The sequence below is a fragment of the Aotus nancymaae genome, unplaced genomic scaffold (assembly GCF_030222135.1).
Source record: "Aotus nancymaae isolate 86718 unplaced genomic scaffold, 86718_ANA_hifiasm-v0.15.2.pri h1tg000108l, whole genome shotgun sequence".
NCBI lineage: Eukaryota > Metazoa > Chordata > Mammalia > Primates > Aotidae > Aotus > Aotus nancymaae.
The window spans coordinates 6,392,840-6,419,963 of NW_026988523.1; the positions used below are offsets into that span (position 1 = coordinate 6,392,840).

Genomic DNA, 27,124 nt, shown 5'->3' on the forward strand with positions numbered 1-27,124 from the left:
TTGTCAGCGCTATAGCTTTGGAAGTAGCAGACTGATAGTGATGCTGTCCTTTGCAGGCTAGCTGTTAGACTGTCTCAGTAGTTGTAGATGATTAGTATCTGAGAGGGACTCACATGAGGCTGACCTAAAACTTAGTGATCAGAATGCTTGAGTCATCCCCCTTTTAAATAGCATGGTACTCTTGGAAGAATTTTCCATCAGAGGACTGCTTAATGAGTTTAGAATCAGAAACAGAAATATGATGATCTGGAGCATGGATGTGAGATATTTCCCTTAAGCTGTGGGAAAACCCAGTGTAATATTCCTACTTTACAACAAAATACACACCCTTATAGTAACCTGATAGGCTATACCTGTCAGATCCAGGATCTTTCTGAATGATTTTAAACAAATACTTCATAGATTTTGCCTTTCTGAATGACTTTTTTTTTGATACAGAGTCAAGGCGCCAGGCTGGAGTGTAGTGGTATAATCTTGGCTCACTGCAACCTCCATCTCCCAGGTTCAAGCAATTCTCCTGCCTCAGTCTCCCGAGTAGCTGGGACTACAGGCGTATGCCACTATGCCCAGCTAATTTTTGTATTTCAGTAGAGATGGGATTTCACTGTGTTGGCCAGGATGGTCTCGATCTCTTAACCTTGTGATCTGCCCACCTCGGCCTCCCAAAGTGCTGGGATTACAGGCGTGAGCTACTGCACCTGGCCTTCTGAATGACTTTTAAGCTTTATTGAGGTATAATTGATATACAAAAAATTATACATATTTTATGTATACATTTTAAGTTTGGGCATACGTATACATCCATGATATCACCACAATCAAGGTTCTAAACATATGTATCACCACCAAAAATTCTTTTATACACACACACACATACACTATATATGTGTTGGGGGCTTTTTTTTAAGAGACAGGGTCTGTGTTACCCAGGCATGTCTTGAACTCCTGGGCTTAAGGGACCCTCTTGCCTTAGCCTCCCAAAGTGTTGGGATTATAGGCATGAGCCACCATGCTCAGCTTACATCCAAAAATTCTTACGTCTGAACCATATCTCTTGTCCTGGTTGCCTTCTTTCTGGTTATTCATGTATCTCCTCCTCTAGAGATTGCCTATTTATGTTACTTTGAATTTTCCAGTCTGTAGCAAAATGCTTTGTACATTAAAAGCAATTAGCAAATATTTGTTAAAAAAGTAATTACCATTTTAATTAAGAGGCATAGATTGTCTTTTCACTGCATGTTTATACAGTGTGGTGATATAAAAATCCAAATATCTTATTTCTATTTGTCAGTAATTTGAGACTTTTACCTAGTAATTTAGCACTTTAATTTCCACATATGAAATATGAATATAAGATACAAATTTTCAAGCCAGGTGTGATGGCTCACACATGTAGTCCCAGCTACTTGGGTGGCTGAAGTGGGAGGATCACTTAAGTCTAGGAGGTCAAGGCTGCAGCGACCCATGATCAAACCACTGTATTCCAGCCTGGGTGACAGAGCAAGAAGACCCTGTTGCAAAGAAAAGATACAAATTTGTATCGTATGTATTATCTGGAATTACTTTTTAAAGATAATAAACCTTGGCTGTATTTTATAAATACTTAAAGGTAAGTCTGAAGATTTCTTAGACCATCCCAGTTAATTTTAGCTAGAAAAGGGAGGACGTAAGTTCACTTTTGTTATGCTTATTCCCTTAAATATGAAATTTATTTTATAGCCTTCTTTTACCAAATTATTTAACTCTTCTTTTTGATATTTCACTGATGAAGTTCTTCGTGATAGCTGAATCTAAAAAAAAAAAAAAAAAAAAATCTGTATTTGGTGTAGTTTCTTGGGCTTGTAAAAACAGTTGTACAGAAATTTGGATAATCCATAAGAAAAAACAAAACCATATTTTGAATTGCTAAATTATCCTAGAAACTCTGCCCTCCCCTTGCTTCCCAGCACTCATATGAATTACAGTTATTAAATATTCATAGTACCTCAGGAGATAGCTGTGGTTTACCCAAAAGCATCCAGAGACCTGCTCTGCTACTGAAAGCTTCATGATTTTGAGTAAGTCACCTAACCAAACTAGTTTCTTCCTCTGTAAAAGGAGGGCATTATACTGGATGATCTGATGATTCATTCTATTCCAAATCTAGATCTGCACACAAGCAAGAGGGGGCAGTTTTCATATTTAAAGATTTGTGAAGAACACCAGCTTGTAAAATTTATAGACACATACATATATACCCTGATCCTGTAAGGCAGTGTTCATCAAATTTGAGCAATTTACAGCACTTACTTTTTGTCCAGAACGCATTTTAAAGGAAAATAATTATTGCAGCCTCTAAAGAATATGTTCTTTAACACAAGTTTGGGCAACACATACTTAAATGTATAGGAAATGCCTAACTTAGACTTCTACAGTCTATATATACTAGTGCCAGCCATCAAGCTTCTCTAAAGCCTCTGTTTAAAATCCAAAAACAACCCAGTGTGATGTCATGTGCCTTTAATCCCAGCTACTCAGGAGGATTGCTTGAGCCTAGGAGTTCAAGACCAGCCTGGGCAACATAGACCATCTCAAAATTTTAAAAAAATTAAAAATTAAAAAAAAAAAAAACAGCAACAAGAAGTTGTAGAATAATCTGAAAAAGAGATTCTTTTCCTTCTCCCTTCGTGTACCTGTTGGTCCTTGTGTCTTAGAACTTCAAAACTCAGGCCAGTGGCATTTAAACTTTTTTGATATAACCTGCAGTTGACAAAGGGAACCAATTATGCTTATCTATACAAATGTGTGTGTACATAACACACAATTGAACATACTTAACTAAATGGAATGTGTGCTGTTACTTTCTATTTCATTTTTTAATGCTTTTTACGATGCACTGAATTTTACAACTAAACCTAGTCCCCATTTATAGCACTTATTTATTTGGAGGTTTATGGAAAAATACAAACCTCCAAATAAATAAACTTTTAGAATCAACTTTTACATACTACTTATTTATAAATTGAAGAATGTCTGTCTATGAATGTATTCACTTCTTTTATATCATATTGAAACCTTAGTGATTCAGACCAATTTGGCAGGAGCAATTTGACATATGTAGTACTTTAAAATGAGGCTTATTATCGTACTTAATATCTCTAGATATTAAATTAGACCCAAATTAGTCTAACAGAATCTTGGTCTGGAGGCTCTTTGGAGTCCTGCTAAATCATCATTTAGCTTTCCATTTTCTTTACTATTTTAATTTTAATAAACTTTGAAGAAAAGATTTCTAAGTAAAGATAAACTTCAATCTACACTTTTTTTTTTTTTTTTCCAAGACAGAGTCTCTGTTGCCCAGACTGGAGTGCAGTGGCACAATCTCAGCTTACTGCAGCCTCTGCCTCCTGGGTTCAAGTGATTCTTGTGCTTCAGCCACCCGAGCAGCTGGGATTACAAACGTGTACCACCACACATAGCTAATTTTTCTGTAATTTTAGTAGAGACAGGGTTTTGCCACATTGGCCAGGCTGGTCTCGAACTCCTGGCCTCAAGTGATCAGCTCACCTCAGTATCTCTCAGGGATTATAGACATGAGCCACCACACCCGGCCATCAAACCAATCTTTTTAGATTATCTTTAATTCAAAATTTATCTATTAATTGAAGCATGTTAACTTGGGCTTAATTTTTAAAATGGATAACCATAATCACCTTACCTAAAAGTTTTATTACTATAGTAGCTGCAATTTAAATGGTTTATATAGACAAGGCATGTTGGCTTATGCCTATAATCCCAACACTTTGGGAAGTGGAGGCAACAGGATCACTTGAGCCCAGGAGTTTGAGACCAATCTGGGCAACACAGTGAGACATCATCTCTACAAAAAACAAAAATTAAAAAAAAAATCAAGCCAATTACAAGTTTCCTTATTGCTTGATTTAAGGGGCGAAAGGAGCTTACAATAATACTGTCATCTTCTCTCTCTCCCCCATCATTCCTATAGGTGTACCAACATTCGACCAGGAGAGACTGGAATGGATGTAACAAGCCGCTGCACCCTTGGAGACCCCAACAAACTGCCAGAAGGGGTTCCCCAACCTGCCCGCATGCCCTACATCTCAGACAAGCACCCTCGACAAACCCTGGAAGTGATTAACCTTCTGAGAAAGCACCGGGAGCTATGTGATGTGGTGCTAGTTGTGGGTGCCAAGAAGATATATGCCCATCGAGTCATTTTGTCAGCCTGTAGTCCCTACTTTCGAGCTATGTTTACAGGAGAATTGGCAGAGAGCCGTCAGACAGAAGTAGTGATCCGAGACATTGACGAGAGGGCTATGGAATTATTGATTGACTTTGCATATACCTCCCAGATAACTGTAGAAGAGGGCAACGTTCAGACTCTTCTGCCAGCTGCTTGCCTCCTCCAGCTGGCAGAAATACAGGAAGCCTGCTGTGAATTCTTAAAGAGACAATTAGATCCTTCTAACTGCCTGGGCATTCGGGCTTTTGCTGACACACATTCATGTCGTGAGTTGCTAAGGATAGCAGACAAGTTCACTCAGCATAACTTTCAAGAGGTAGGTTGTACTTGGTGTTTCAATGCACTTATGACCTATTTGTTGGACAGCAATATGGGTTCTCATTCTGGGTATGTCCTGCTGATTCTAACTCATAATAGCAAAGAAATAAATTATTATAAATCCTAAACCTAGCTTCTATTTTAGAGGCCAACTTTGTGTTCTACCAGCAAAAGTTAAGATTTAGGGATTGATTCTTCCTAACTGTATTCATAAAAGTTTATTTTATAAGCCAAAATAGAGTTTAATTCATAAGAAGATCTATGCTGATAGGATACCTAATATCATAATGTGTATATTTCCTTCCTGATTATGTGGATTATTCAGAATAGATTATAGATTATTCGGTAAACTAATAATCTGAAAAAATGAGTTTAGATGTTATCAAAAGAATTTTCCTTCTCTGCAGTCACAAAAAAAAAAAAGAATTTTTGTTAAACCTGCTATCTTTCCCTTATTCATTTAACAAATATTTGTAAAGGTACTATGTTCCAGCCACTGTGCTTGGGAACATAGGGTACAGTAGTGAACAAGAAATCTAGAGTCTCTGTATTCGTGGAGTTTATAATCTAGCAGAGAAGATAATCATTAAACACTTAAACATACAAATAATCAACTACAGTTAATGGGTGTTACAAAGAAGCAGTCCTGGATGATTGAAGAGTGTATTACAGAGAAATTTAACTTTGGTTCTGGAACAACTTGTGCAAAATCCTGAGACATTAAAAAGCATATAACTAGTTTGAAGATCTGAAAAAAACCCAGTGGGACCCACAGACCAAGGCGGTGGAGGATGTTACATAGTGATTACACAGAAAGAAGGCGGCTAAATCACACTGAAGTTGATAGACCATGTTTAGAATTTGAGATTGGCCAGGTGCAGTGGTGCATGCCTGTAATCCCAGTACTTTGGGAAGTGGAGGCGGGGAGATTGCTTGAGCTCAAGAGTTCAAGACAAGCCTGGGAAATGTGGTGAAACCCTGTCTCTACAAAAAATACAAAAATTAGCTGGGCATGATGGCATGTGCCCCTAGTCCCAGCTACTTAGGAGACTGAGGTGGGAGTATGGCTTGAGCCCAGGAGGTAGAGGTTGCAGTGAGCCAAGATCGTACCACTGCACTCTAGAGCCTGGGTAACAGAGCCAGACACTGTCTCAAAAAAAAAAAACAACCAGAATTTTAGATTGATCCTAAGAGTGCTGGAAAACCATTAAAGGATTGTAAGCAAGGAAAGAACATAGTCTATTTTATAACATTTTTTAAATTTGTATTTTATTTTATTTTTATTTATTTATTTTGCAGTAAGGTGGTCAGCTCAGGACCCTACTGTTTTTTTTTCTCCAACAGTTTTTGGAGAACAGGTAGTGTTTGATTATATGAATAAGTTCTTTATTGGTGATTTCCGAGATTTTGGTTCACCCATTACCCGAGCAGTGTACACTGTACCCAATGTGTAGTCTTTTATCCCTCACCCACCTCCCACACTTCTCCCTGAATCTAAAAGTTATCCTGCCTCAGCCTCCTAAAGTGTTTGGATTACAGGCACAAGCCACTGCACGTGGCTAAGGAAAACATTCTTAATCAAATGTTTAAATTATTTTTATGGCCTATTGCATATTCTGCTAAATATTTTGACCTTTTGATGATCATGAATATAACCCTGTCCCAAGAGAATCCATCAGCTTCATTAGAGGTACTGCCTGCACTAATAGACATCACATGTGGTATAATCTCTTGGGTAATAATATAACAAACCACATGAAGGGTAGCAGTGACTGTTTCTTTCCTCTGCATTGCACCCTGTCCCTTTTACTCTACATCCTGATGAATGGAATTACAAGGCCTTGGAATAGGTGGCTGGCCTGCACAACAAGGTAATATTCTTGTTGCTGTTTCATCTCCATTCTGACAGTTCCCTAGCCTTGGGTAAAGAGAATTATTGGTGTTTGTAGTTTCTCACTAGCATATATATCAGAGTGTTTTGGTCCTCAGAGTTTTCCATTGGTCTAATACTCTCCTCATTATATTCATTCTTGCTTACAGAATTGCCGACATTCTTATTCTTTTTTTAAACTGACTCCTTGGTTTTTCTGCCCTAAACACTGTCCATTCAGCAATTTATCTTCTTCTGAAGCTTTTCCTGACTTTTTATATGCCTCATATATCTGGTGTTCTAGTTTGATATAGTTAATTTGGTTTATTTTGAATATAAATTTTTATTTTTATCTTTTTTAAGTCATTTTTCTTAAATTGCTTGAATCACAAATGATTATTTTTACTAAATTTTTTTTTAATCTTTTTTTTTTAAAGACGGGGTTTCACCATATTGGTCAGGCTGGTCTCGAACTCCTGACCTCAGGTGATCCACCCGCCTCAGCCTCCCAAAGTGCTGAGATTACAGGCATGAGCCACCGCGCCCAGCTATTTTTACTAAATTTTAATGGTGTCTTCTCTACTTTCCTTTGTTCTCTTTTCAAATTTTTCTTTTCCTCTGGTATCGTTTTAAACTTCACCTCTGTTGTGGTGTACATCTTTGCCCCATAACCCTGAAGAAAAACATTGAGACAATAAATGTGATCACAGGGTTTTTTTTCTTCTTACCTAACTTTGAACAGGTAATGGAGAGTGAAGAGTTCATGTTGCTTCCAGCGAATCAACTCATTGATATAATATCCAGTGATGAGCTAAACGTTCGCAGTGAAGAACAAGTGTTCAATGCAGTGATGGCCTGGGTCAAATACAGTATTCAGGAAAGACGTCCTCAGTTACCCCAGGTAATGATAGAAATGCTTCTCTAAGAAACTGCTTAGTACTAGATGAAATAATATGTATTTGTCTTGCGAACATGAAACAGTTATCACTTTACATTCATCTGTAAGAAAGTCCATCTGTTTCCAAATAATCAAGGAAATAAGTATTTGAAGCATTTTGGTTGCTTATTAATGTGGACTTTTTGCTCCTGTGCTTTCCCCATATTTTGGATCAATTCTACTTTTGAGTGATAGCACAATTCAAAACTTAAATTGTATAAAATGAACAAGAGAAAGCAAGGATGCTTCTTTTCCTATAGCTTGGAAATTCTACCACAGTTTCCCTTCAGTATAACTTGGAAATATTACGACACTTTGAAGAGTAATGAGATGATGCATCAGAAGTCACTGAGTGATCCATAGTTTACTTAAGACCCATTCTTGTTGTTATGACTATAGCAGTTTAACAAGATATTCTTCTGGATTGTGAATTAATTTGAGTCCAGTTATAGAAGAGCTTATAATGTATTACTGAAAGCTTTTAGTAGGTATGCCTTCCTTCCTTTCTTATGTATGGTATTCAGTTAGATCCCAAAACAATCGGAAGCACAGTAGGGTAGCATGATGAGAGCTCATGCCCTTAATAGTGTTTACTGGCTGGGTGCAGTGGTGCAAGTCCATAATTCCAGCACTCGGGAGGATAAGGCAGGCAGATAACTTGAGCTCAGGTGTTTGAGACCAGGCTGGGCAACATGGTGATTCCCCGTTTCTACAAAAAAAAATACAAAAATTAGTTGGGTATGATGGCATGCACCTATAGTTGCAGCTACTCTGGAGGCTGAGGTAGGCAGATCACTTGAGCCCAGGAGGTTGAGGCTGCAGTGACCTGCGATCATGCCACTGCACTCCATCCTGGGCAACAGAGTAAGACCTGTCTCAAAATTGATTAGTTAATTAAAATAATGGTGTTTATTCTGTCATAGGTGCTGCAACATGTTCGTTTGCCTTTGCTTAGTCCCAAGTTCCTGGTGGGCACAGTAGGTTCTGATCCTCTCATCAAAAGTGATGAAGAATGCAGGTATGAGTGACACTAGATGGGAAAAAATCAACAACTAAGCATTCCTATTTTTTCCTAATTTCCTAATTTATATTTCTTCCTAAATATTGTATTTTGTGGAGCTGAAACCAGGGCATTAATTTAACAAGTTTTTCTTCTAGGCTAGGGTCAAGAGGAGGAAAAGGAAGAGAGAACTGAACTTCCAGTATTCCATTCCATTAGTTTTTTTATGTGTGATGCTTACTGGTGTAGAAGTGGCAATAAAGAGGTAGATTTCCAAGATTGTAATGCAAGCTTGAATTTAAGAGCCAATTCTCTGCTAATATTTTTTTTTTCCTTGAGGTAATTGAATAATGCTGTTGACTCTGTCAGTGAACATTTTTTTCCTTCCATCACATATGTCTGGTTGGGGAACATAACCAGCCTTGCTTTCTAACTTGTGGACAGAGTTAACGATCTACAGCTATTTGCTATAGACAGATTTTCACTAGAGCTAGGTGAAGCAGTTTCCAGAGGTTTTTTGACAAAGGAAACTCCAACTACTTTTACAAAGCAGAGGAAGAATAGTAACCTATTTTAATAGGCTGTCTCTAAAGTATATACAAAATGTAATAAATTACATTTCCAATTTGACAGATTTTAAGATTTAGCTTCCAATCTGAAATCTTCTGGGATTTTTAACCATTTTTCACCAGTATATCCCAAATATAAAAGTGAAAGAGCAAATCTATACTCAGAACTTTCTAAACTAACTGACCTTTGGACCTCCCTTGGTGATTAAAGAAATTTAGAATGATCCCTGATTCTAGAACAGTGGTAGGACATGTAGATTCACTTGCATTTCTTCTATAAGCTAAAGCCTGTTCCTTTATTATTATTTTTTTTTTAGATGGAGTCTCGCTCTGTCACCAGGCTAGAGTGCAGTGGTGTAATCTCAGTTCACTACAATCTCTGCCTCCCAGGTTCAAGTGATTCTCCTGCCTCAGCCTCCCGAGTAGCTGGGACTACAGGTGCACGCCACCATGCCCAGCTAATTTTTGTATTTTTTAGTAGAGACAGGGTTTCACCATGTTGGCCAGGATGGTCTCAATCTCTTGACCTCATGATCTGCCTGCCTCAGCCTCCCAAAGTGCTAGGATTATAGGCGTGAGCCACTGTGCCTGGCCTAAAGCCTGTTCCTTTAACAGGAGAGGCTGGAGGGGTTTTTAGATGTTTCTATTTTATTTTAGTGTATCTTTTTTATATTAGTTATTCATTTTTCTCTTTGCCATGGACTAGAGTTAAACTAAATAAATGTTTGTCTTTTACATTTAAAACACAGACAAATGGTAATTAATTCTCCTAAATATTGCAAAAAGGAAAACCATATCATTATACATGCTGAAATCTGAAGAAATAATAACATAGATGCCCTTCCTCCATTAAATATAATCAGATTGTACTGATTTGATGCAGAAAGTAAAGGTAGTTATGAAGTCACATTTGAAAGAAGACCCTTCCTGATACCCTAACTTCTTTGTGCTGCAGTTTCTTCCTCTATGAAGTGAGGATGATAATAGTGCCTATTCCATAAGGCTGTTGTGAAGATTAAATGAGTTTATATATATTAAGCACTTAAAAACCAGGACTAGCACAAAGCTGTAAGTGTTGTTACTACCATTAATTTTGTGTTGGTTTGTTCAGTATTATAACTCTGTAGTATTCTTTCTAGGAACTCTTGAATGACCTAATGAACTATTAGGAGGTCAAAGTCTTTGTCTTTATGGGAAACTAGAAAAAGTTCTTGGTCATTGGCTTGGGTTTTTGGGGTTTGTTTGTTTTTGTTTTTAGGATAGATAAATTCAGACAGGGCCTTAGTAAAGCCTTGTATTGGAAAGTACATTATTGGGTAATGCTTGGCACTGGTCCAGCAGGAATAAATTACTCACTGTAGCATAAATAACAAGAATGAAAATAGAGGGTGATTTAGGAAACACTTTCAGAGTTGGTGCAGAACAGAGTAACGATTGAATTTGTACTAATCAGGGACTGAGTCACTTAAAAGTACTCAAGTGAAGTAAGTACATACACAAATAGTTTGTATTAGAATTATTGTATTTAACAAGTGTAATTACCAGATTCTTCTCTTAAAGTATCTTAACAAGACAGAAAATTTGTCTTAGTAGACTTGTTGAGAGTAAACCATTCATATGTTACCAGATAGGAAATTTGTGACAATACAGTATTTCTTTTTAGCAATCCAATTTTTGACCCAGTTATATTAATCTAGCAAATAACTAGTACCCTGGTTGCCATGCTACCTTGCTAATATCTTGCAGAATCTAATAAAATGTATTAGAAAGTGGTATCTCTGCAGTGTGGTAATTGAATTATAATTTTTACTTTTTCATAAGTTATCTTGGCTGTAAGCATGTTGAGCATTAAGCTAAATTTGCAGTGAGATATGAGTCATAATAGAAATACTAATCAATTCACAACTCAGTTGGACTGGCATTCTTGCTTTCATGTTTGTACCAATTTTAATATTGGCTGGCATTCATGATTTGGTTTGATTTATGCTTGCTTCTCTTTGCCAACCTATGTATTCCTAAACTACACTGAGACTTAACTAACAATGTAATTTAGATATTTGAAATAAAGGCAGAAATTTTTTTCTACAGAGACTTGGTAGATGAGGCTAAAAACTACCTCCTGTTGCCGCAAGAACGACCACTAATGCAAGGACCAAGGACGAGACCACGGAAACCTATCCGATGTGGGGAAGTACTCTTTGCAGGTTTGGATCTTAATATACTGTTACTAAACTGAATATTTTCCCATATGAGAAATTGTCATTTGAATAATCCTTTGGACAATTGTGATATCATACTGTCATAAGAAACAAATAACAAGTCAGCATGTAGCTTGACTCTTAACTCATGATTCAAAACTAGTATACTCCAAAAGAGTGCTCTATTTTCTTTTTCTCATTCAACACCTTTGATATCTATTTTTATATAAATCCAAAATTGTTGGCTGGGCATAGTGGCTCATGCCTATAATACCAGCACTTTGGGAGGCCAAGGCAGAGGCCAGGAGTTTGAGACCAGCCTGGGCAATATAGGGAGTCCTCATCTTTACAAAAAATAAGAAAAACAATTAGTGTGCAAGTGCATGCCTGTAGTCCCAGATACTTGGGAGGCTGAGACAGGAAGATGGCTTGAGCCTAGGAGGTCAAGGCTGCGGTGAGCCGTGATTGCACCACTGTACTCCAGCCTGGGCAACAGGACAAGATCCTTTCTCAAAAACTAAAAATGTCATGCAGTAGATATTTTGTTGAAAAGAGTCACATGCATTAATTTATATATCAATGTGCAAGTCATCTCATAATTAAATGGAGTTGTGAAAAAACATTATATTAAACAGTTATAATTTATTTCTTCATTCTATGCATATCCATCTATAATTTTTCCATTCTGTGCATATAGCCATATTATCTCATAATCTTATTTGAATTGGTATCATTTCTTTGTAAAATATATATAATACTAACTTATTTACAAAATTAATTAAAGATTATAGCAATCCCAGTGGAATGAGTTAAAGTCATAACTTGCATTTTGACCCACAACTAGAGACATGTGGTTAGTCTAAGCATTAGGGCACAGTGAAGTTAGTAGTGAGTGTTACTTGCTATACTTTAGGATAGGATTCTCTTGACCGTTTCTGTTACATCCCCAGTTGGTGGTTGGTGCAGTGGAGATGCCATTTCCAGTGTTGAACGATATGACCCACAGACCAATGAATGGAGAATGGTGGCTTCAATGAGCAAAAGGAGATGTGGAGTTGGAGTCAGTGTTCTTGATGATCTGTTATATGCAGTAGGAGGCCATGATGGATCCTCTTATCTCAATAGTGTTGAAAGGTGAGTAAAGTCAATCTGTAATTTTCTCTCTACTATTCATATAGTTTTATTTGAGATGTTAATTAGGAAACAAATGTGATTTAATGCATTTTAGTATTGCATCTGTGGCACAGTTGGCAACCTAAACAAGTTAGCATGATACACAAATTCTTTGTGATCTGGTCTCCACCTGTGTCTCCTGTGACACACTACCACTCCCTAAGCATGCTACTGTAGACACATCAATTGCCTGCAGTTCCTTGGACATGGTGTCTTCCTTCATACCTCTCTCCTTACTTATATGCATGCTATTCTTTTTTCTCTGAGATACTTCTGCCCCTTTAAGACTTACATTTCCTTTAAGACACAAGTGTTACTTATTACATAAACTTTCTATTATACCATACAGATGAGTTAATTGTTCCTTTGCCCTTCCATATTTTAAACATGTTTGTACATATCCATCACATTGAACTATACATGTTGAAATGTATATCACCATAATATCTATCACAGTGACTGGGCACATTGGGAATCTATAGCAACTGATGTTTCAGTAGCTTCTTGCTCTTAAGAAACTGTGTTGATTAACAGTGACTCTTTATTTCCATAACACATCTATGAAACCCTGCAGCGTATCAAGTTCTAAAGGTATAGATTGTGCAGCTGGGGAAAAACATAAAAGCAGAGGGATCAGTCCCATTGAAGTATGGAACATGAAGAAAGCTCATCTCTACAAAAAATACAAAAATTAACCACTTGTGGTACATGCCTGTAGTCCTAGCTACTCAGGAGACTGAGGCAGGAGGCCTGCTTGAACCTGGGAGATAAAGGTTGTTGTGAGATGAGATTGCACCATTGCACTCTAGTCTGGGTGACAGAGCAAGACTCTATATCAAAAAAAAGAAAATAACAATGAACACATTTAAAAATAAATTGATGGGATCGCAGAAGGGATCATGGCAGATAGGAGGCAGGACTAGATTGAAGCTCCAGACCAAACAGCATGTGGAGGCTTGATTGTGAATTTTAGCTCCAGATTGACTGCAAGAACAAGCCAGCAATCCCAAGAGGACCTATAGACCCTCTGAAGGAAACGTACTGCTCCTGTAGGACCTGGGAGACACCCCAAATACTGTGAGTGCCCCAACTCGCTAATAGAATCCAACATCATATCAAAAAGATAATCCACCATGATCAAGTGAGTTTCATACTAGGGATGCAGGGATGGTTTAACATATGCAACTTAATAAGTGTGATACACCACATAAACAATTAAAAACAAAAATCATGTGATCATCTCAATAGATTCGGAAAAAACATTCAACAAAATCCAGCATTCTTTTATGATTACAACTCTCAGCAAAATTGGCATACAAGGGACATACTTTAATGTAATAAAAGCCATTTATGACAAACCCACAGTCAACATACTGAATGGGGAAAAGTGTAAAGCATTCCCTCTGAGTATGGGAAAAAGACAAGGATGCCCACTCTCACCACTCCTCTTCAACACAGTACTGGAAGACCTAGCCAGAGCAATCACACAAGAGAAAAAATATATAGGGCATCCAAATCAGTAAAGAGGAAGTCAAACTGTCACTGTTAGCTGATGATATGATCATTTATCTTGAAAATCCTAAGGTCTCCTCTAGAAAACTCCTAGAATGGATAAAAGAATTCAGCAAAATTTCCGGATACAAGATTAATGTATACAAATCAGTAGCTCTTCTATACACCAACAGCAGCCAAGCAGAGAATCAAATCAAGAGCTCAACCTTTTTAAAAATAGCTGCAAAAAATAAAATACTTAGGAATATACCTAACAAAAGAGTTGAAAGACCTCTACAAGGAAAACCACAAAACACTGCAGAAAGAAATCACAGATGCCACAGACAAATGGAAACACATCCCATGCTCGTGGATGGATAGAATCAACATTGTGAAGATGATCATACTGCCAAAGCAATCTATAAATTCAGTGCAGTCACCATCAGAGTACCACCATCATTCTTCACAGAATTAGAAAAAACATTTATAAAGTTCATATAAAACCAAAAAAGAGCCTGCATAGCCAAAGCAATACTAAGCAAAAAGGACAAATCTGGAGGCATCACACTACCTGATTTCAAACTATACTATAAAGCCATAGTCACCAAAACAGTGTGGTACTGGTATAAAAATAGACACATAGACCAATGGAATGGAATAGAGAACCTAGAAATAAACCCAAGTGCTTTCAGCCAACTTATCTTCAACAAAGCAAACAAAAACATAAAGTGAGGCAAGGACACTCTTTCAACAAATGGTGCTGGGATAATTGGCTAGCCACATGTAGGAAAATGAAACTGGATCCTCATCTCTCACCTTATACAACAGTCAGCTCAAGATGGATTAAGGACTTAAACCTAAGACCTGAAAATATAAAAAGTCTAGAAGATAACATAGGAAAAACCCTTCTTGACATTGGCTTAGGCAAGGATTGCAGGACCAAAACCCCAATGCAAATGCAATAAACACAAAGATAAATAGCTAGGACCTAATTAAGAGCTTTTGCATGGCAAAAGGAGCGGTCAGCAGAGCAATCAGACAACCCACAGAATGTGAGAAAATCTTCACAATCTATACATCTGACAAAGGACTAATATCGAGAACCCACAATAAACTCAAATCAGTGAGAAAAAAAAACAGTCCTATCAAAAACTGAGCTAAGGACATGAATAAACAATTCTCAAATTGCCAACAAACATATGAAAAAATGCTCAACATCACTAATGATCAGGGAAATGCAAATCAAAACCACAGTGCAGTACCACCTTACTCCTGCAAGAATGGCCATAAAAAATAAAAAACCAGTAGATGTTGGCATGGATGTGGTAAACAAGGAACACTTCTACCCTGCTGGTGGCAATGTAAACTAGCACAGTTGCTATGGAAAACAGTGCAGAGATTCCTTAAAGAGCTAAAAGTAGAACTACTGTTTGATCCAGCAATCCCACTACTGGGTATCTACCCAGAAGAAAAGAAGTCATTAATTGAAAAAGATACTTGCACACATGTTTCTGGCAACACAATTCACAATTGCAAAATTGTGGAAGCAACCCAAATGTCCATCAGCCAATGAATGGATAAAGAAACTGTGGTATATATATAATGGAATACTACACAGCCATTAAAAGAAATGCATTAACAGCATTTGCAGTGACCTGGATAAGATTGGAGACTATTATTCTACGCAGTGTAACTCAGGAATGGAAAACCAAACATCATATGTTCTCACTGATATATGGGAGCTAAGCTATGGGGACACAAAGGCATAAGAATGATACAGTGGACTTTGGGGACTTGGGGGGAAGAGTTGGAGGGGGGTAAGGGATAAAAGACTACACATAATGATGCATTACATACTGCTTGGGTGATGGGTGCACCAAAATCACAAATCACCACTAAAGAACTAACTCATGTAACCAAATATTATCTGTACCCTAATACCCCAACAACTTATGGAAAAAAAACAGAACACATCCCAGTTTAAAAAAAAATCATGAGTTAAATAAGAGTAAAAATAGTTAAATATTTATACCTTAACAATTTAGCCTATATATATCAAAATGGATAGAATGCAACTAAGGTGGTACCCAGAGGCAAATTTACATGAATTTTGGCTTACATACATTTATATAAATTATATGCATTTGGAAGTAAGAAAGATGCAAAATAAATGAATCATGCTTTTAAGTCAAGTCACTAAAAATGCAACAAAATCCAATAAACAAAAAAAATCAATGAAATTGAAAAAAAACTATTATCTACAAAAAGAGCAATTTGATAGTATTTTTTTAAAAAATTAAGCATACTCTTTGCCACAGTAATTCCACCTATCATCCATTTGCACAAAGAGAAATGTACAAGGATAATAGTTTAGAAAAATTTAGAGCTATATTAGCATAAACAGATCTTAAAAAATGTGGAGGGAAAAAGCAGTGCCTACTGTGTGGTATTGTTTATGTAAAGAAAACATGCTTGCATATAAACAAATGCATATGTGGATACATATATACTTATATAAAAGTATTTTACTGAAAATTCTTGAAGGATATATGCCAAATCAAAATGGGAAGAGACCAGAATTCAGCTGGAACTCAAAGAGGGCTTTAGCTTTATCAATAATATTCTGATTTTTTTTAAAGAAAATATATTCATACATAAATTTCAAAAAAAAATAAACACAAACTAGATTTTCAAATGTTTTAGTTATTATTAATCAGCCCATACTTAGGGGAAAGAATATATATCATATAAATCCGTGAATTTAGAATATGTAAACCTAGCCAAACTTCCTTTGTGTAATACAAACTCTCCTCTTGGTATGTTCTTCTCAGGTATGACCCCAAAACAAACCAGTGGAGCAGTGATGTAGCCCCTACAAGCACCTGCAGGACAAGTGTTGGTGTGGCAGTACTTGGAGGCTTTCTCTATGCTGTGGGTGGCCAGGATGGTGTGTCTTGCCTGAACATTGTTGAGAGGTGATTTTTTTAAGTCATTTTTCATATTTTTATTTTAAAGAACATAGGGCTCTTTAAAAGAAACAAGTACAGGCCAGATATGGTGGCTCACACCTGTAATCCTAGCACTTTGAAAAGCCAAGGCAGGTGGATTGCTTGAGCTCAGGAGTTCAAGACCAGCCTGGGCAACATGGTGAGATAAAAAAAATATTTAAAAAAATTAGCCGGCCATGTTAATACACACCTGTAGTCCCAGCTATTTTGGGGCTGAGATGGGAGGATCGCTTGAGCCCAGGAGGTCGAGGCTGCAGAGAGCCAAGATCACACCATTGCACTCCAGCCTGGGTGCAAAGTGAGACCCTGTCTCAAGGAAAAACAAAAAAAGAAACAAGTAAAGCTGAATTTAGGACACTGGAGGATCCACTGTTCAGTGGATTTCCCATAGGCTTTCAGGAAAAAGTCTTCAGTTGATCTTAAAGTCTAGCAAAATGAAAGATCTAAAAAAAAGGTTTTTTTTCTTAATTAACAAAAATTGTATATATTCATAGGGTACAGCATGATGTTTTGAAATATATATAGCTTGTGGAATAGCTAAATCAAGCTAATTAACATATTTCTTACCTCACATACTTATGATTTATTTGTGGTGAGAACACTTAAAATCTACTCTCAAGTATACAATTTGTTAATAACTATAGTTACTATGTTGTACATTAGAGCTCTTGAATTTATTCCTCCTCTCTAACTGAAATTTTGTATTCATTTACCAAGATTTCCTCACTGCCCCTCACCTTGCCATCCCCTGGTAACCACCATTCTACTCTCTACTTCTATGAGTTCAACTTTTTTAGCGTCCTCATATAAGTGAGATCATGCAAGATTTGTCTTTCTATGTTTAGCTTATTTCACTTATTGTCCTCCAGGTTTATCTATGCTGTCACAAATGCCAGGATTTCCTTCTTTTGTAAGGAAATCTGTAAGGAAGAGTATTCTGTTTATATATGCTACCTTTTCTGTATCCATTCATTTGTTGAGGTACATTTAGGCTAACTTCATATCTTGTCTATTGTAAATAATGCTGCAATGAATATGAGAGTACAGGTATCTCTTCACCATACTAATTTCATTTCCATTGGATATATACGTAGTAGTGGGATTACTGGATCATATGATAGTTCTACTTTTAATTTTTTGAGGAACCTCCATACTGTTTTCCATAATGGCTATACTAATTTACATTTTCATCAATAGTGTGCAAGGGTTTCCTTTTCTCCATATTCTTGCTAACACTTGTTTTCTTTTTTTTATATAGTAGCCATTCTAACGGGTGTGACATGATATTTCATTGTGATTTTAATTTGCATTTCCCTGATAATTAGTGATATTGAGCACTTTCTCATATACTTAGCCATTTGTATGTATTCTTTTGAGAAGTATCTATTCAGGTCCTTTGCCCATTTTTTAATCAGATTATTTGTTTTCTTGCTGTTGACTCCATAGATTGTCTGTTCACTCTGTTGATTGTTACATTTGCTGTGCAGAAGCTTTTTAGGTTGATGTAATCTTATCTTTTTTGCTTTTGTTGCCTATGCTTTGGGGGACATAACCTGAGTTTTTCAACTGTCACACTGATTGTACCTAACATTGAAATGTTAGAAATGTATTTTAGATTACATTCTATATATGATATCAAGCATATCACTCATTAAATCTGTTCTGATTTTTTTCCTGAATCTACCTGGAATGTACTTAATGCATGGCTCTATCCAGACTTCCCTGAGAGAAATGATTAAGTAATAATACTTTGTATAGAACATCTTATAAAAAGCCCAAAGTATTTTGTATATAGACTCTCATTAACCATTGAAGTATGTTTAGGGAAATCTAGGTGGGCTGCCATAGTCGCTTTATACTGGTGTACAAATAGTTAAATTTGGTGGAACAGTTTTGTTCTTAATTTCTTTTGTCAGCTTTTTGTCATTAGATTTTAGAGTCTTGTGCTATGATTACTGATAAGAACATCATATTTCATCCTCACTTAAAAAGAAATGAGTCATGACTCTATAAAAATTTTTGAGGTAGCATTCACTGGTTTACCATGTATATGTTGAAAAGTTTAACTGTCATAAGTAGAGAGAAAATTGAAGGTAACTCTTGAAAGCTATGCCAGTTGCCTTTTATCTCTCTGTCAAGAAATCTGTTTTTTCACTTTCAAAACTCAGTACAGGAGGATAGCAGCAGTGATGGCATAGCTTTTTAATATCTCCAAATGCCCACGTGAAAACAGACAGTATAGTAATAGATAGCAAAGCTAAAAACCTGTGTACTAGTTCTGGAGATTGGAGTTGCACAACAATGTGAATATAGTTAACATTAAACAGTTAAAACATGGTTAATATGGTAAATTTTATGTTAATGTGTATTTTACCACAATTTAAAGAACAAAAATCTGTGAACAAAATTTAAGACAAAACTAAGGGAAAGGATATTCTCACAAACTCCAAAACACAAATGGGCAAAGAGAAACTACCACTAGCCACAAGACCTGCGTGTATCTTCAGGAGAAATCAGAAAGAAGCAATTGGATGTCTGACAGATCTAAGAACAAAAGAAAAATTTTTAAGACTCTAATTGTTTGCCTTTGGAAGATCATAGGGATCAAATTTTTTATCTCAAAACATGTAAATAAAGTGAAAGAAGTGAGCATATGTCCTGCCTTTCTTATATGAACTGTATCATATGAATTGAATAACTAAATAGTAGATAAAAGGATTCTTTATAAAATTATCCCAATAAAAAAAAATAAGTGGTAGAATATTATCATTTTGCAAAACTTAGTAAATTATTGTATCTAGACATTGATAAACAGCTGCTAACACACCACCCTCTGTAGTCTTGTCAAAGGAACCAAACTTCTGGATCCAGCTACCAATTTGCAGAACAAATTGTAGAACAATTTGCAGAACAATTGTCCTCGTTTGACAGAGGAACAGATTGCGCTGCATTATGAATGTATAGTCAACCAAATCCATATTATGGGGAAATTTGTCATACACTCCAGGTTCTAAAACAGGTGAATTGCAGGGAGGAAAAGGAATGGAAAGAAACCCTGTAGATAATAATAAACTTTTTAATTTAAGTTGTTTTTTTAATTTTTTTTAAAAAAATGGAACGCTTCACAAATTTGCGTGTCATCCTTGCACAGGGGCCATGCTAATCTTCTCTGTATTGTTCCAATTTTAGTATATGTGCTGCCAAAGTGAGCACTAATTTAAGTTTGTTTTTTTTAGAGACAGGGTCTCACTCTGTCGCCCAGGCTGGAGTGCAGTGGTACAATCGTAGCTCACAACTGTCTGAAGCAGTCCCCTGCCTCAGCCTCCCAAGTAGCTGAGAATGCAGGTGAATGCCACCATGCTTGGCTAATTTTTTTCCCAAATATTTTATAGAGATAAGGTCTCTCTGTGTTGACCAGGCTGGTCTTGAACTCGAACTCCTGGCCTCAAGCAGTCCTCCAGCCTCAGCCTTCCAAAGTGCTGGGATTACAGGCGTGAACCACTGCACTTAGCCTTTTTTTTTTTTTTTTTTTTGTCTCAGTCAGGCACAGTGGCTCACCTGTAATCCCAGCACTTTTGGGGGGCCAAGGTGAGAGGATTGCTTGAGGCCAGGAGTTTGAGATTAGCCTGGTCAACACAGCAAGACCCCTATTTTTAAATAAACAAATACTAATTTAAAATTTTAAAAATTAAATGTTAGTAAGTAAGACTGAAGTGTCTAGGGATGACATTTGAGTGATAAAACTATAAACACAAGGAAGTGATAACTGTTAAAAGTCAGGATAATGGTTACTTTGTGGGAAAGAGAGGATTGAGATTGGAAAAGGACACATTGCAGGACTTCCAGAGTGGCATGCAAAGTTCTTTTTCTTGGCTTGGGTGGTGTTTTCTAGAGGGCTTTCCTGATTATAACTCTAAACTATACATTTTTGTGTGTGTGGCTTTCTGTATTTTTATTTTACAGTTTTATTTTATAATAAAAAGGTTGTTTTAAAGAACTGTGCAGAAGACTTCTACTTCCAAATAGGATGTAGTAGAGAATAACAGCCATCACTCCAACTACAACAACTAGGAAAAGAAGACAAGTTACAAAAATCATATTTTAAGACATCAGAGGCATGTCAAAATGAACTAAAATTTCATTAAAGAAAGAGCCTGTGTATGTGAGCTGTCACAGGTTGTTTTCTTTCCTGGGGACATTTTCCAAGTCTGAGTAGAAAATAGCTTAATAATTGGCACAGACATAAATTCTGTGACTTTTTTCTAGTGACTATTAGTGTGATTTCAAATCATATGAAAAAGGCTTCACTTAATAAGAACAAGCATACAGTCTGGTTTCCCTCACTGCAGGTATGATCCGAAGGAGAACAAGTGGACTCGGGTAGCTTCTATGAGTACCAGAAGACTAGGTGTGGCTGTGGCTGTGTTAGGAGGGTTCTTATATGCTGTAGGTGGCTCTGACGGGACATCTCCACTCAACACAGGTTAGTCCCTTCCAAAGGCAATTAGGTTCCCCAAAAGCAGAACATTTTCCTGGAGAGTCCTCCTACAAAAAGTATAAAAACTCCCTATAATTTACTAGGAAAATGCTTTATTTTCCCTCCAGGAGAGTGCAGCTCTCAGCTCTTCCTCAGCTCCTATTGTAGTCATAGTCTGAGTACATTCCCCAGATATTTCTTTCTTCCTGTTTTACAAGCTGCTGGAAATTTATAATGAATTTTAAAAACTACTTTCTTATATAATTATTTCCTTTTACCATCACAACTTCTCCTAAAAAAAAAAAAAAAAAAAGACAACGTACTCTATGTTATAATCTAAGAATAAATAAAAACTTAGAACTACAAATTGGTTTATTTGGATTTTGTTGTTTTTGTTTTTGTTTTTTATGACAGGGTTTCACTCTGTCATCCAGGCTGGAGTGCAGTGGCACGATCTTGGCTCACTGCAACCTCTACCTCCGAGGCTCAAGCAATCCTCCCACATCAGCCTCCCAAGTAGCTGGGATTACAGGTGTGTGCCACCACGCCTGGCTGATTTTTGTATTTTTAGTGGAGACGGGGTTTTCCCATGTTGCCCAGGCTGGACTTGAACTCCTGAGCTCAAGCAGTCTGCCCACCTCATCCTCCCAAATTTCTGGAATTATAAGCATGAGCCACTGCACCCGGCCTGGTTTGTTACTCCTTTCTATTTAGATATTATGGGTATTTTTGCCTAAGGATATTGTTAGTGTGACAGTCATGCCAGATTAATTGTCACGTCTTCTCTTCAAAGGCTTAAAATGCACTATGCTAGAGGGAAGGGAATACAGGATACAGAAGTTTTCTGATTATGATGATGAATTACTAGTATTTATTGATCATGCAGTCAATCTCCCCATTAAAAGACAAGGAGAGTGAGGCCGAGAGTCATGTAGCTAATTAGTCATTTAGTCAAAACTAGAACCTGGAGTATCTGAACCCAAACACGTGCCCTTTTCACTGTACTATACCTAGAAGAAACGAGCCCCTGCTGAGAGTATATGTCATAGTGTCCAGAGGTATACAAATCCTTCTCAGAAGCAAAAATCAGATCATGTGTTGAAAATGTGTTATCACAAAGTATCAATGGCTATAAAGAAAACTGGAGGTGAGAGGAAATGGTTGAATGCTCACTTACTGGTTTTTCTTTTCCCTACAGTGGAGCGTTACAATCCTCAGGAAAACAGATGGCACACTATAGCCCCTATGGGGACCCGGAGGAAACACCTAGGCTGTGCAGTGTATCAGGACATGATCTATGCTGTAGGAGGTAGAGATGACACTACAGAGCTGAGCAGTGCTGAGAGATACAACCCCAGAACCAACCAGTGGTCTCCGGTGGTGGCCATGACATCACGCCGTAGTGGAGTAAGTGGAGTTGATGGACACTTAAGTTGCTTTCAAATCTTGGCTATTAATAGTGCTGCAATAAACATGGGAGTGCAACTGTCTCTTCAGTATACTGATTTCCTTTCTTTGGGGTGTATACCTAGCAGTAAGATTGCTGGGTCATATGATAGTTCTATTTTTAGTTTTTTGAGGAACTTCCAAACTGTTGTACTAATTTACATTCGCACCAGCAGTGTAAGAGGGTTCGCTTTTCTCTGCATCCTTGTCAGCAATCATTATGGTCTGTTTTTTGGATAAAAGTCATTTTAACGGGGGTGAGATGACATCTTATTGTCCTTTTCATCTGCATTTCTCTAATGATCAGATGTTGACATATTTTCATATACCTATTTTCTATTTGTATGTCTTCTTTGGAGAAAGGTCTATTCAGATCTTTTGCCTACTTTTGAATTGGATTATTAGACTTTTTTCTATTGAGTTGTTTGAGCCGCTATGTATTTGAGTTATTAATCCCTTGTCAGATGGGTAGTTTTCTCCCATTCTGTGGGTTGTCTCTTCACTTTGTTGATTGCTTCCTTTGCTATGCAGAAGCTTTTTGACTTAATGTGATCCCATTTGTCCATTTTTCCCTTGGTTACCTGTGCTTGTGGAGTATTACTGAAAAAACTCTTTGTGCAGACCAATGTCCTGGAGAGTTTCCCCAGTGTTTTCTTTTAGCAGTTTCATAGTTTGAGGCCTTAGATTTAAGTATTGAATTCATTTTAATTTGATTTTTATATATGGCAAAAGATAGGGTCTAGTTTCATTCTTCTGCATGTAGATATCTAGTTTTCCCAGCACCATTAATTGAAGAGATAGTTCTTTCCCTAGTGTATGTTCCTGGCACCTTTGTCACAAAAACCAGTTTGGTAGAGATGTATAGGTTTATTTCTGGGTTCACCATTCTGTTCCATTGGTCTATGTGTCTGTTTTTATGCTAGTCTCATACTGTTTTGGTTACTGTAGCTCTTTAGTATAATTTGAAGTCAGATAATGTGATTCCTCTAGTTTTGGTCTTATTGCTCAAGATAGCTTTAGCTATTCTGGGTCTTTGTGGTTGCATATAAATTTTAGGATTATATTTCCTATTTCTGTGAAGACTGTCATTGTTATTTTGGTAGGGACTGCATTGAATCTGTAGATTGTTTTGGATAGTATGGACATTTTAACAATATTGATTATTCCAATCCATGAACATGGACTGTCTTCAGTTTTGTGTGTCCTCTTCATTTTCTTGCATCAGTGTTTTCTAGTTTTCATCATAGAGATTTTTCACTTCTTTGGTTCAGTTTATTCCTAGGTATTTTATTTTATTTGTAGTGATTGTAAATAGGATAACTTTCTTGATTTCTTTTTAAGATTGTTTGCTGTTGACATATAGAAATGCTACTGATTTTTGTATATTGATTTTGTATCCTGCAGCTTTACTGGATTTATCAGTTCTAATAGTTTTTTGGTGGAGTCTTTAGGTTTTTCCAAACACCAGATCATATTATCTGCAAAGAAGGATAATTTGACTTCTTTCTTTCTTTTGCCCTATCACTCTAGCTAGGACTTCCAGTACTCTATCGAATAACAGTGGTGAAAGTGCACATCCCTGTCTTGTTCCAGATCTTAGAGGAAAGGCTTTCAGTCTGTTCCCCATTCTAAATGATGCTATCTGTGGGTCTGTTATATATGGCTTTTATTGTATTGAGGTATGTTCCCTCTATACCCAGTTTTTTAAGGTTTTTATCATAAAGGGATGCTTACTTTTATCAAATGCTTTTTCACCATCAATTGAAATGATTTGGTTTTTGTCCTTCATTCTGTTGATATGATGTACCACACTGATTGATATGCATATGTTGAACCATTGTTACATCCCTGGGATAATTTCTACCTGGTCATGATGAATGATCTTTCTAATGTATCATTGAATTCAGTTTGCTGGGATTTTGTTGAAGATTTTTGCATCATTGTTCATTGAGGATATTGGACCATAGTTTCCATTTTTCGGTGTGTCTTTGTCTGGTGTTCGTATCAGGGTAATACTGGCCTCCTAAAATGAATTTGGAAGTGTTCCCTCTTCCTCTATGTTTGGAGTAGTTTGAGAGGATTGGTATTAATTCTTCTTTGAGTGTTTGATAAGATTCAGCAGTGAGGCCATTGGGTCCTGGGCTTTTCTTTGCCAGGAGATTTTTTATTACAGCTTTGATCCTATTACTTTTTTGTTTTATTTTGAGACAGGGTCTGGCTCTGTCCCAAGGGTGGAGTACAATGATACAATCTTGGCTCACTGCCACCTCCACCTCCCAGGCTCAAACCATCCTTCCACTTCAGTCTCCCCATTAGCAGGGACTACAGGTGCACACCACCACACCCAGCTAATATTTGTATTTTTTTGGTAGAGATGAGGTTTTGCCGTGTTGCCTAGGCTGGTCTCAAACTCCTGGGCTCAAGCAATCTACTCACCTCAGCCTCCCAAAGTGCTAAGATTACGGGCAAGAGTCACCACACTCAGCCTCATTACTTGTTATTGGTCTATTCAAGTTTTGGATTTCTTCATGGGTCAATCTTGGTAGGTTGTATATGTGTCTAGGAATTTATCTGTTTCTTCTAGATTTTCCAATTTATTTGTTCATAATAGGCATATATTTGTTCATTATAGCCTCTAATGATCTTTGCATTTCTATGGTGTCGGTTGTAATATCTCCTTTTTCATTCTGATTTTATTTATTTGGGTCTTCTTTTTTCTTAGTCTGTCTAAAGGTTTATTGATTTTGTTTATCCTTTCAAAAGCCAACTTTTCATTTAATTGATCTTTTGTCCGTTTTTCCACTTAAATTTGATTAATTTCTGCTCTGATCTTTACTGTATCTTCTCTTCTACTAATTTTGGATTTGGTTTGTTCTTTTCTAGTTTTTTAATATTTATTGTTAGGTTGTTTATTTGAAGTTTTTGTACTTTTTTGATGTAGGCTCTTACTGCTACAAACTTTCCTCCTGGTACTTTCACTTTATCCCATAGGTTTTAGTATGTTGTTTTTGCATTTTCATTTTTTTCAAGAAACTTTTAATTTCTTCATTTCTTCATTGAACCACTGGTCATTCAGGATGCTTTTAGGTAAATCAAGCCCTGCTAATTTGACACTTTGAATTTCTTTTGATTATTTTTATTTCATGTAGTTTAAAAATTTTATGTCCAATCATATCTTTAATTAGAGAGTTGATTTTTTTTTTTATGATTTCTCCTTTGTTTTGTTTGTTTGTTTGTATTTTTGAGATGGAGCCTCACTCTGTTGCCCAGACTGGAGTCCAGTGGTACAATCCCAGCTCACTGCAACTTCCACCTCCCAGGTTCAAGTGATTCTCGTGCCTCAGCCTCCCATGTAGCTGGGACTACAGGCACATGCCACCATGCCCAGCTAAATTTTTGTATTTTTAATAGAGATGGAGCTTTGCCATGCTGGCCAGGCTGCTCTTGAACTCCTCACCTCAGGTGATCCACCCACCTCAGCCTCCCAAAGTGCTAGGATTACAGGCATGAGCCACTGCACCCGGCTTTTATGATTTATCCTGGATCCATTGCTTACTACCTTATCTAAATTAATATTAGAGCTATATATTACAACCTAATGTTTCCAGCTAATAGTCTAAGTAGTTGCTATACTAATACAAATGTTTAGGCAAAAACACATCTGGCCCCATCCCCAGTCTCTACAAACCAGGTTTTGTTTGTTTGTTTGTTTTTGAGACGGAGTCTCACACTGTCGCCCAGGTTGGAGTGCAGAGGCGCGATCTTGGTTCACTACAACCTCCGCCTCCTGGGTTCAAGCAGTTCTCCTGCCTCAGCCTCTCGAGTAGCTGGGACTACAGGTGCGCACCACCATGCCCGGCTAATTTTTGTATTATTAGTAGAGATGGGGTTTCACCATATTGGCCAGGCTGGTCTCAAACTTCTGACCTCGTAATCTGCCTATCTCGGCCTCCCAAAGTGCTAGGATTACAGACATGAGCCACCACACCTGGCCCACAGACCAGTTTGAGTCTATCCTATCTATAGTATAGACTAGATCAGACTGACCTGTGACATGTTCTAGACCATGGGTGGCCTGTGACTACTTCTGGATAAAGTATAGAATTCATCCATCTTGGGATGTTTGCTCAGAGTGAAAGGTAACCCATTAACCACTGTCAGGAGTTCACCAAGATATCCACAACAGGAAGAAGCAGCAAGCAGTAGCTAACACTCCACAGTCTGAGGATAAAAGAGAGTGAATTCTGGTTTGCATAAATCAAGGAACACCACTGGAAGGTGTCAGCAAGTCAAAGCCTTCACATGTCAATGGTTTTTTATTACTGACAACTAACAGCATCTCAGTCACATTCCTGTTAAGTGTTCACTCTGTGTTAGGAAAGCAAAAATGAATA

General features: G+C 37.1%; 1 protein-coding gene and 1 non-coding gene across 3 annotated transcripts in view; one reads left to right on the forward strand and one right to left on the reverse strand.

Moving 5' to 3' along the window:
* KLHL20 (kelch like family member 20) overlaps positions 1-27,124 on the forward strand; it is a 44,119-nt gene that overhangs the window by 9,696 nt on the left and 7,299 nt on the right. The window contains exons 3-10 of one of the 2 annotated variants that reach the window (XM_012444628.3): positions 3,986-4,559; positions 7,174-7,332; positions 8,292-8,386; positions 11,026-11,141; positions 12,086-12,269; positions 16,631-16,774; positions 21,157-21,290; positions 22,483-22,691. In XM_012444628.3, coding sequence (XP_012300051.1) covers positions 3,986-4,559; positions 7,174-7,332; positions 8,292-8,386; positions 11,026-11,141; positions 12,086-12,269; positions 16,631-16,774; positions 21,157-21,290; positions 22,483-22,691 — 1,615 coding nt within the window. The remainder of the gene's footprint in view (positions 1-3,985; positions 4,560-7,173; positions 7,333-8,291; positions 8,387-11,025; positions 11,142-12,085; positions 12,270-16,630; positions 16,775-21,156; positions 21,291-22,482; positions 22,692-27,124) is intronic. The other variant, XM_012444629.3, reaches the window with a different exon arrangement.
* Positions 19,914-20,020, reverse strand: LOC135272434 (U6 spliceosomal RNA). Its single transcript, XR_010340575.1, has one exon. It is a non-coding gene; the product is annotated as a U6 spliceosomal RNA (small nuclear RNA).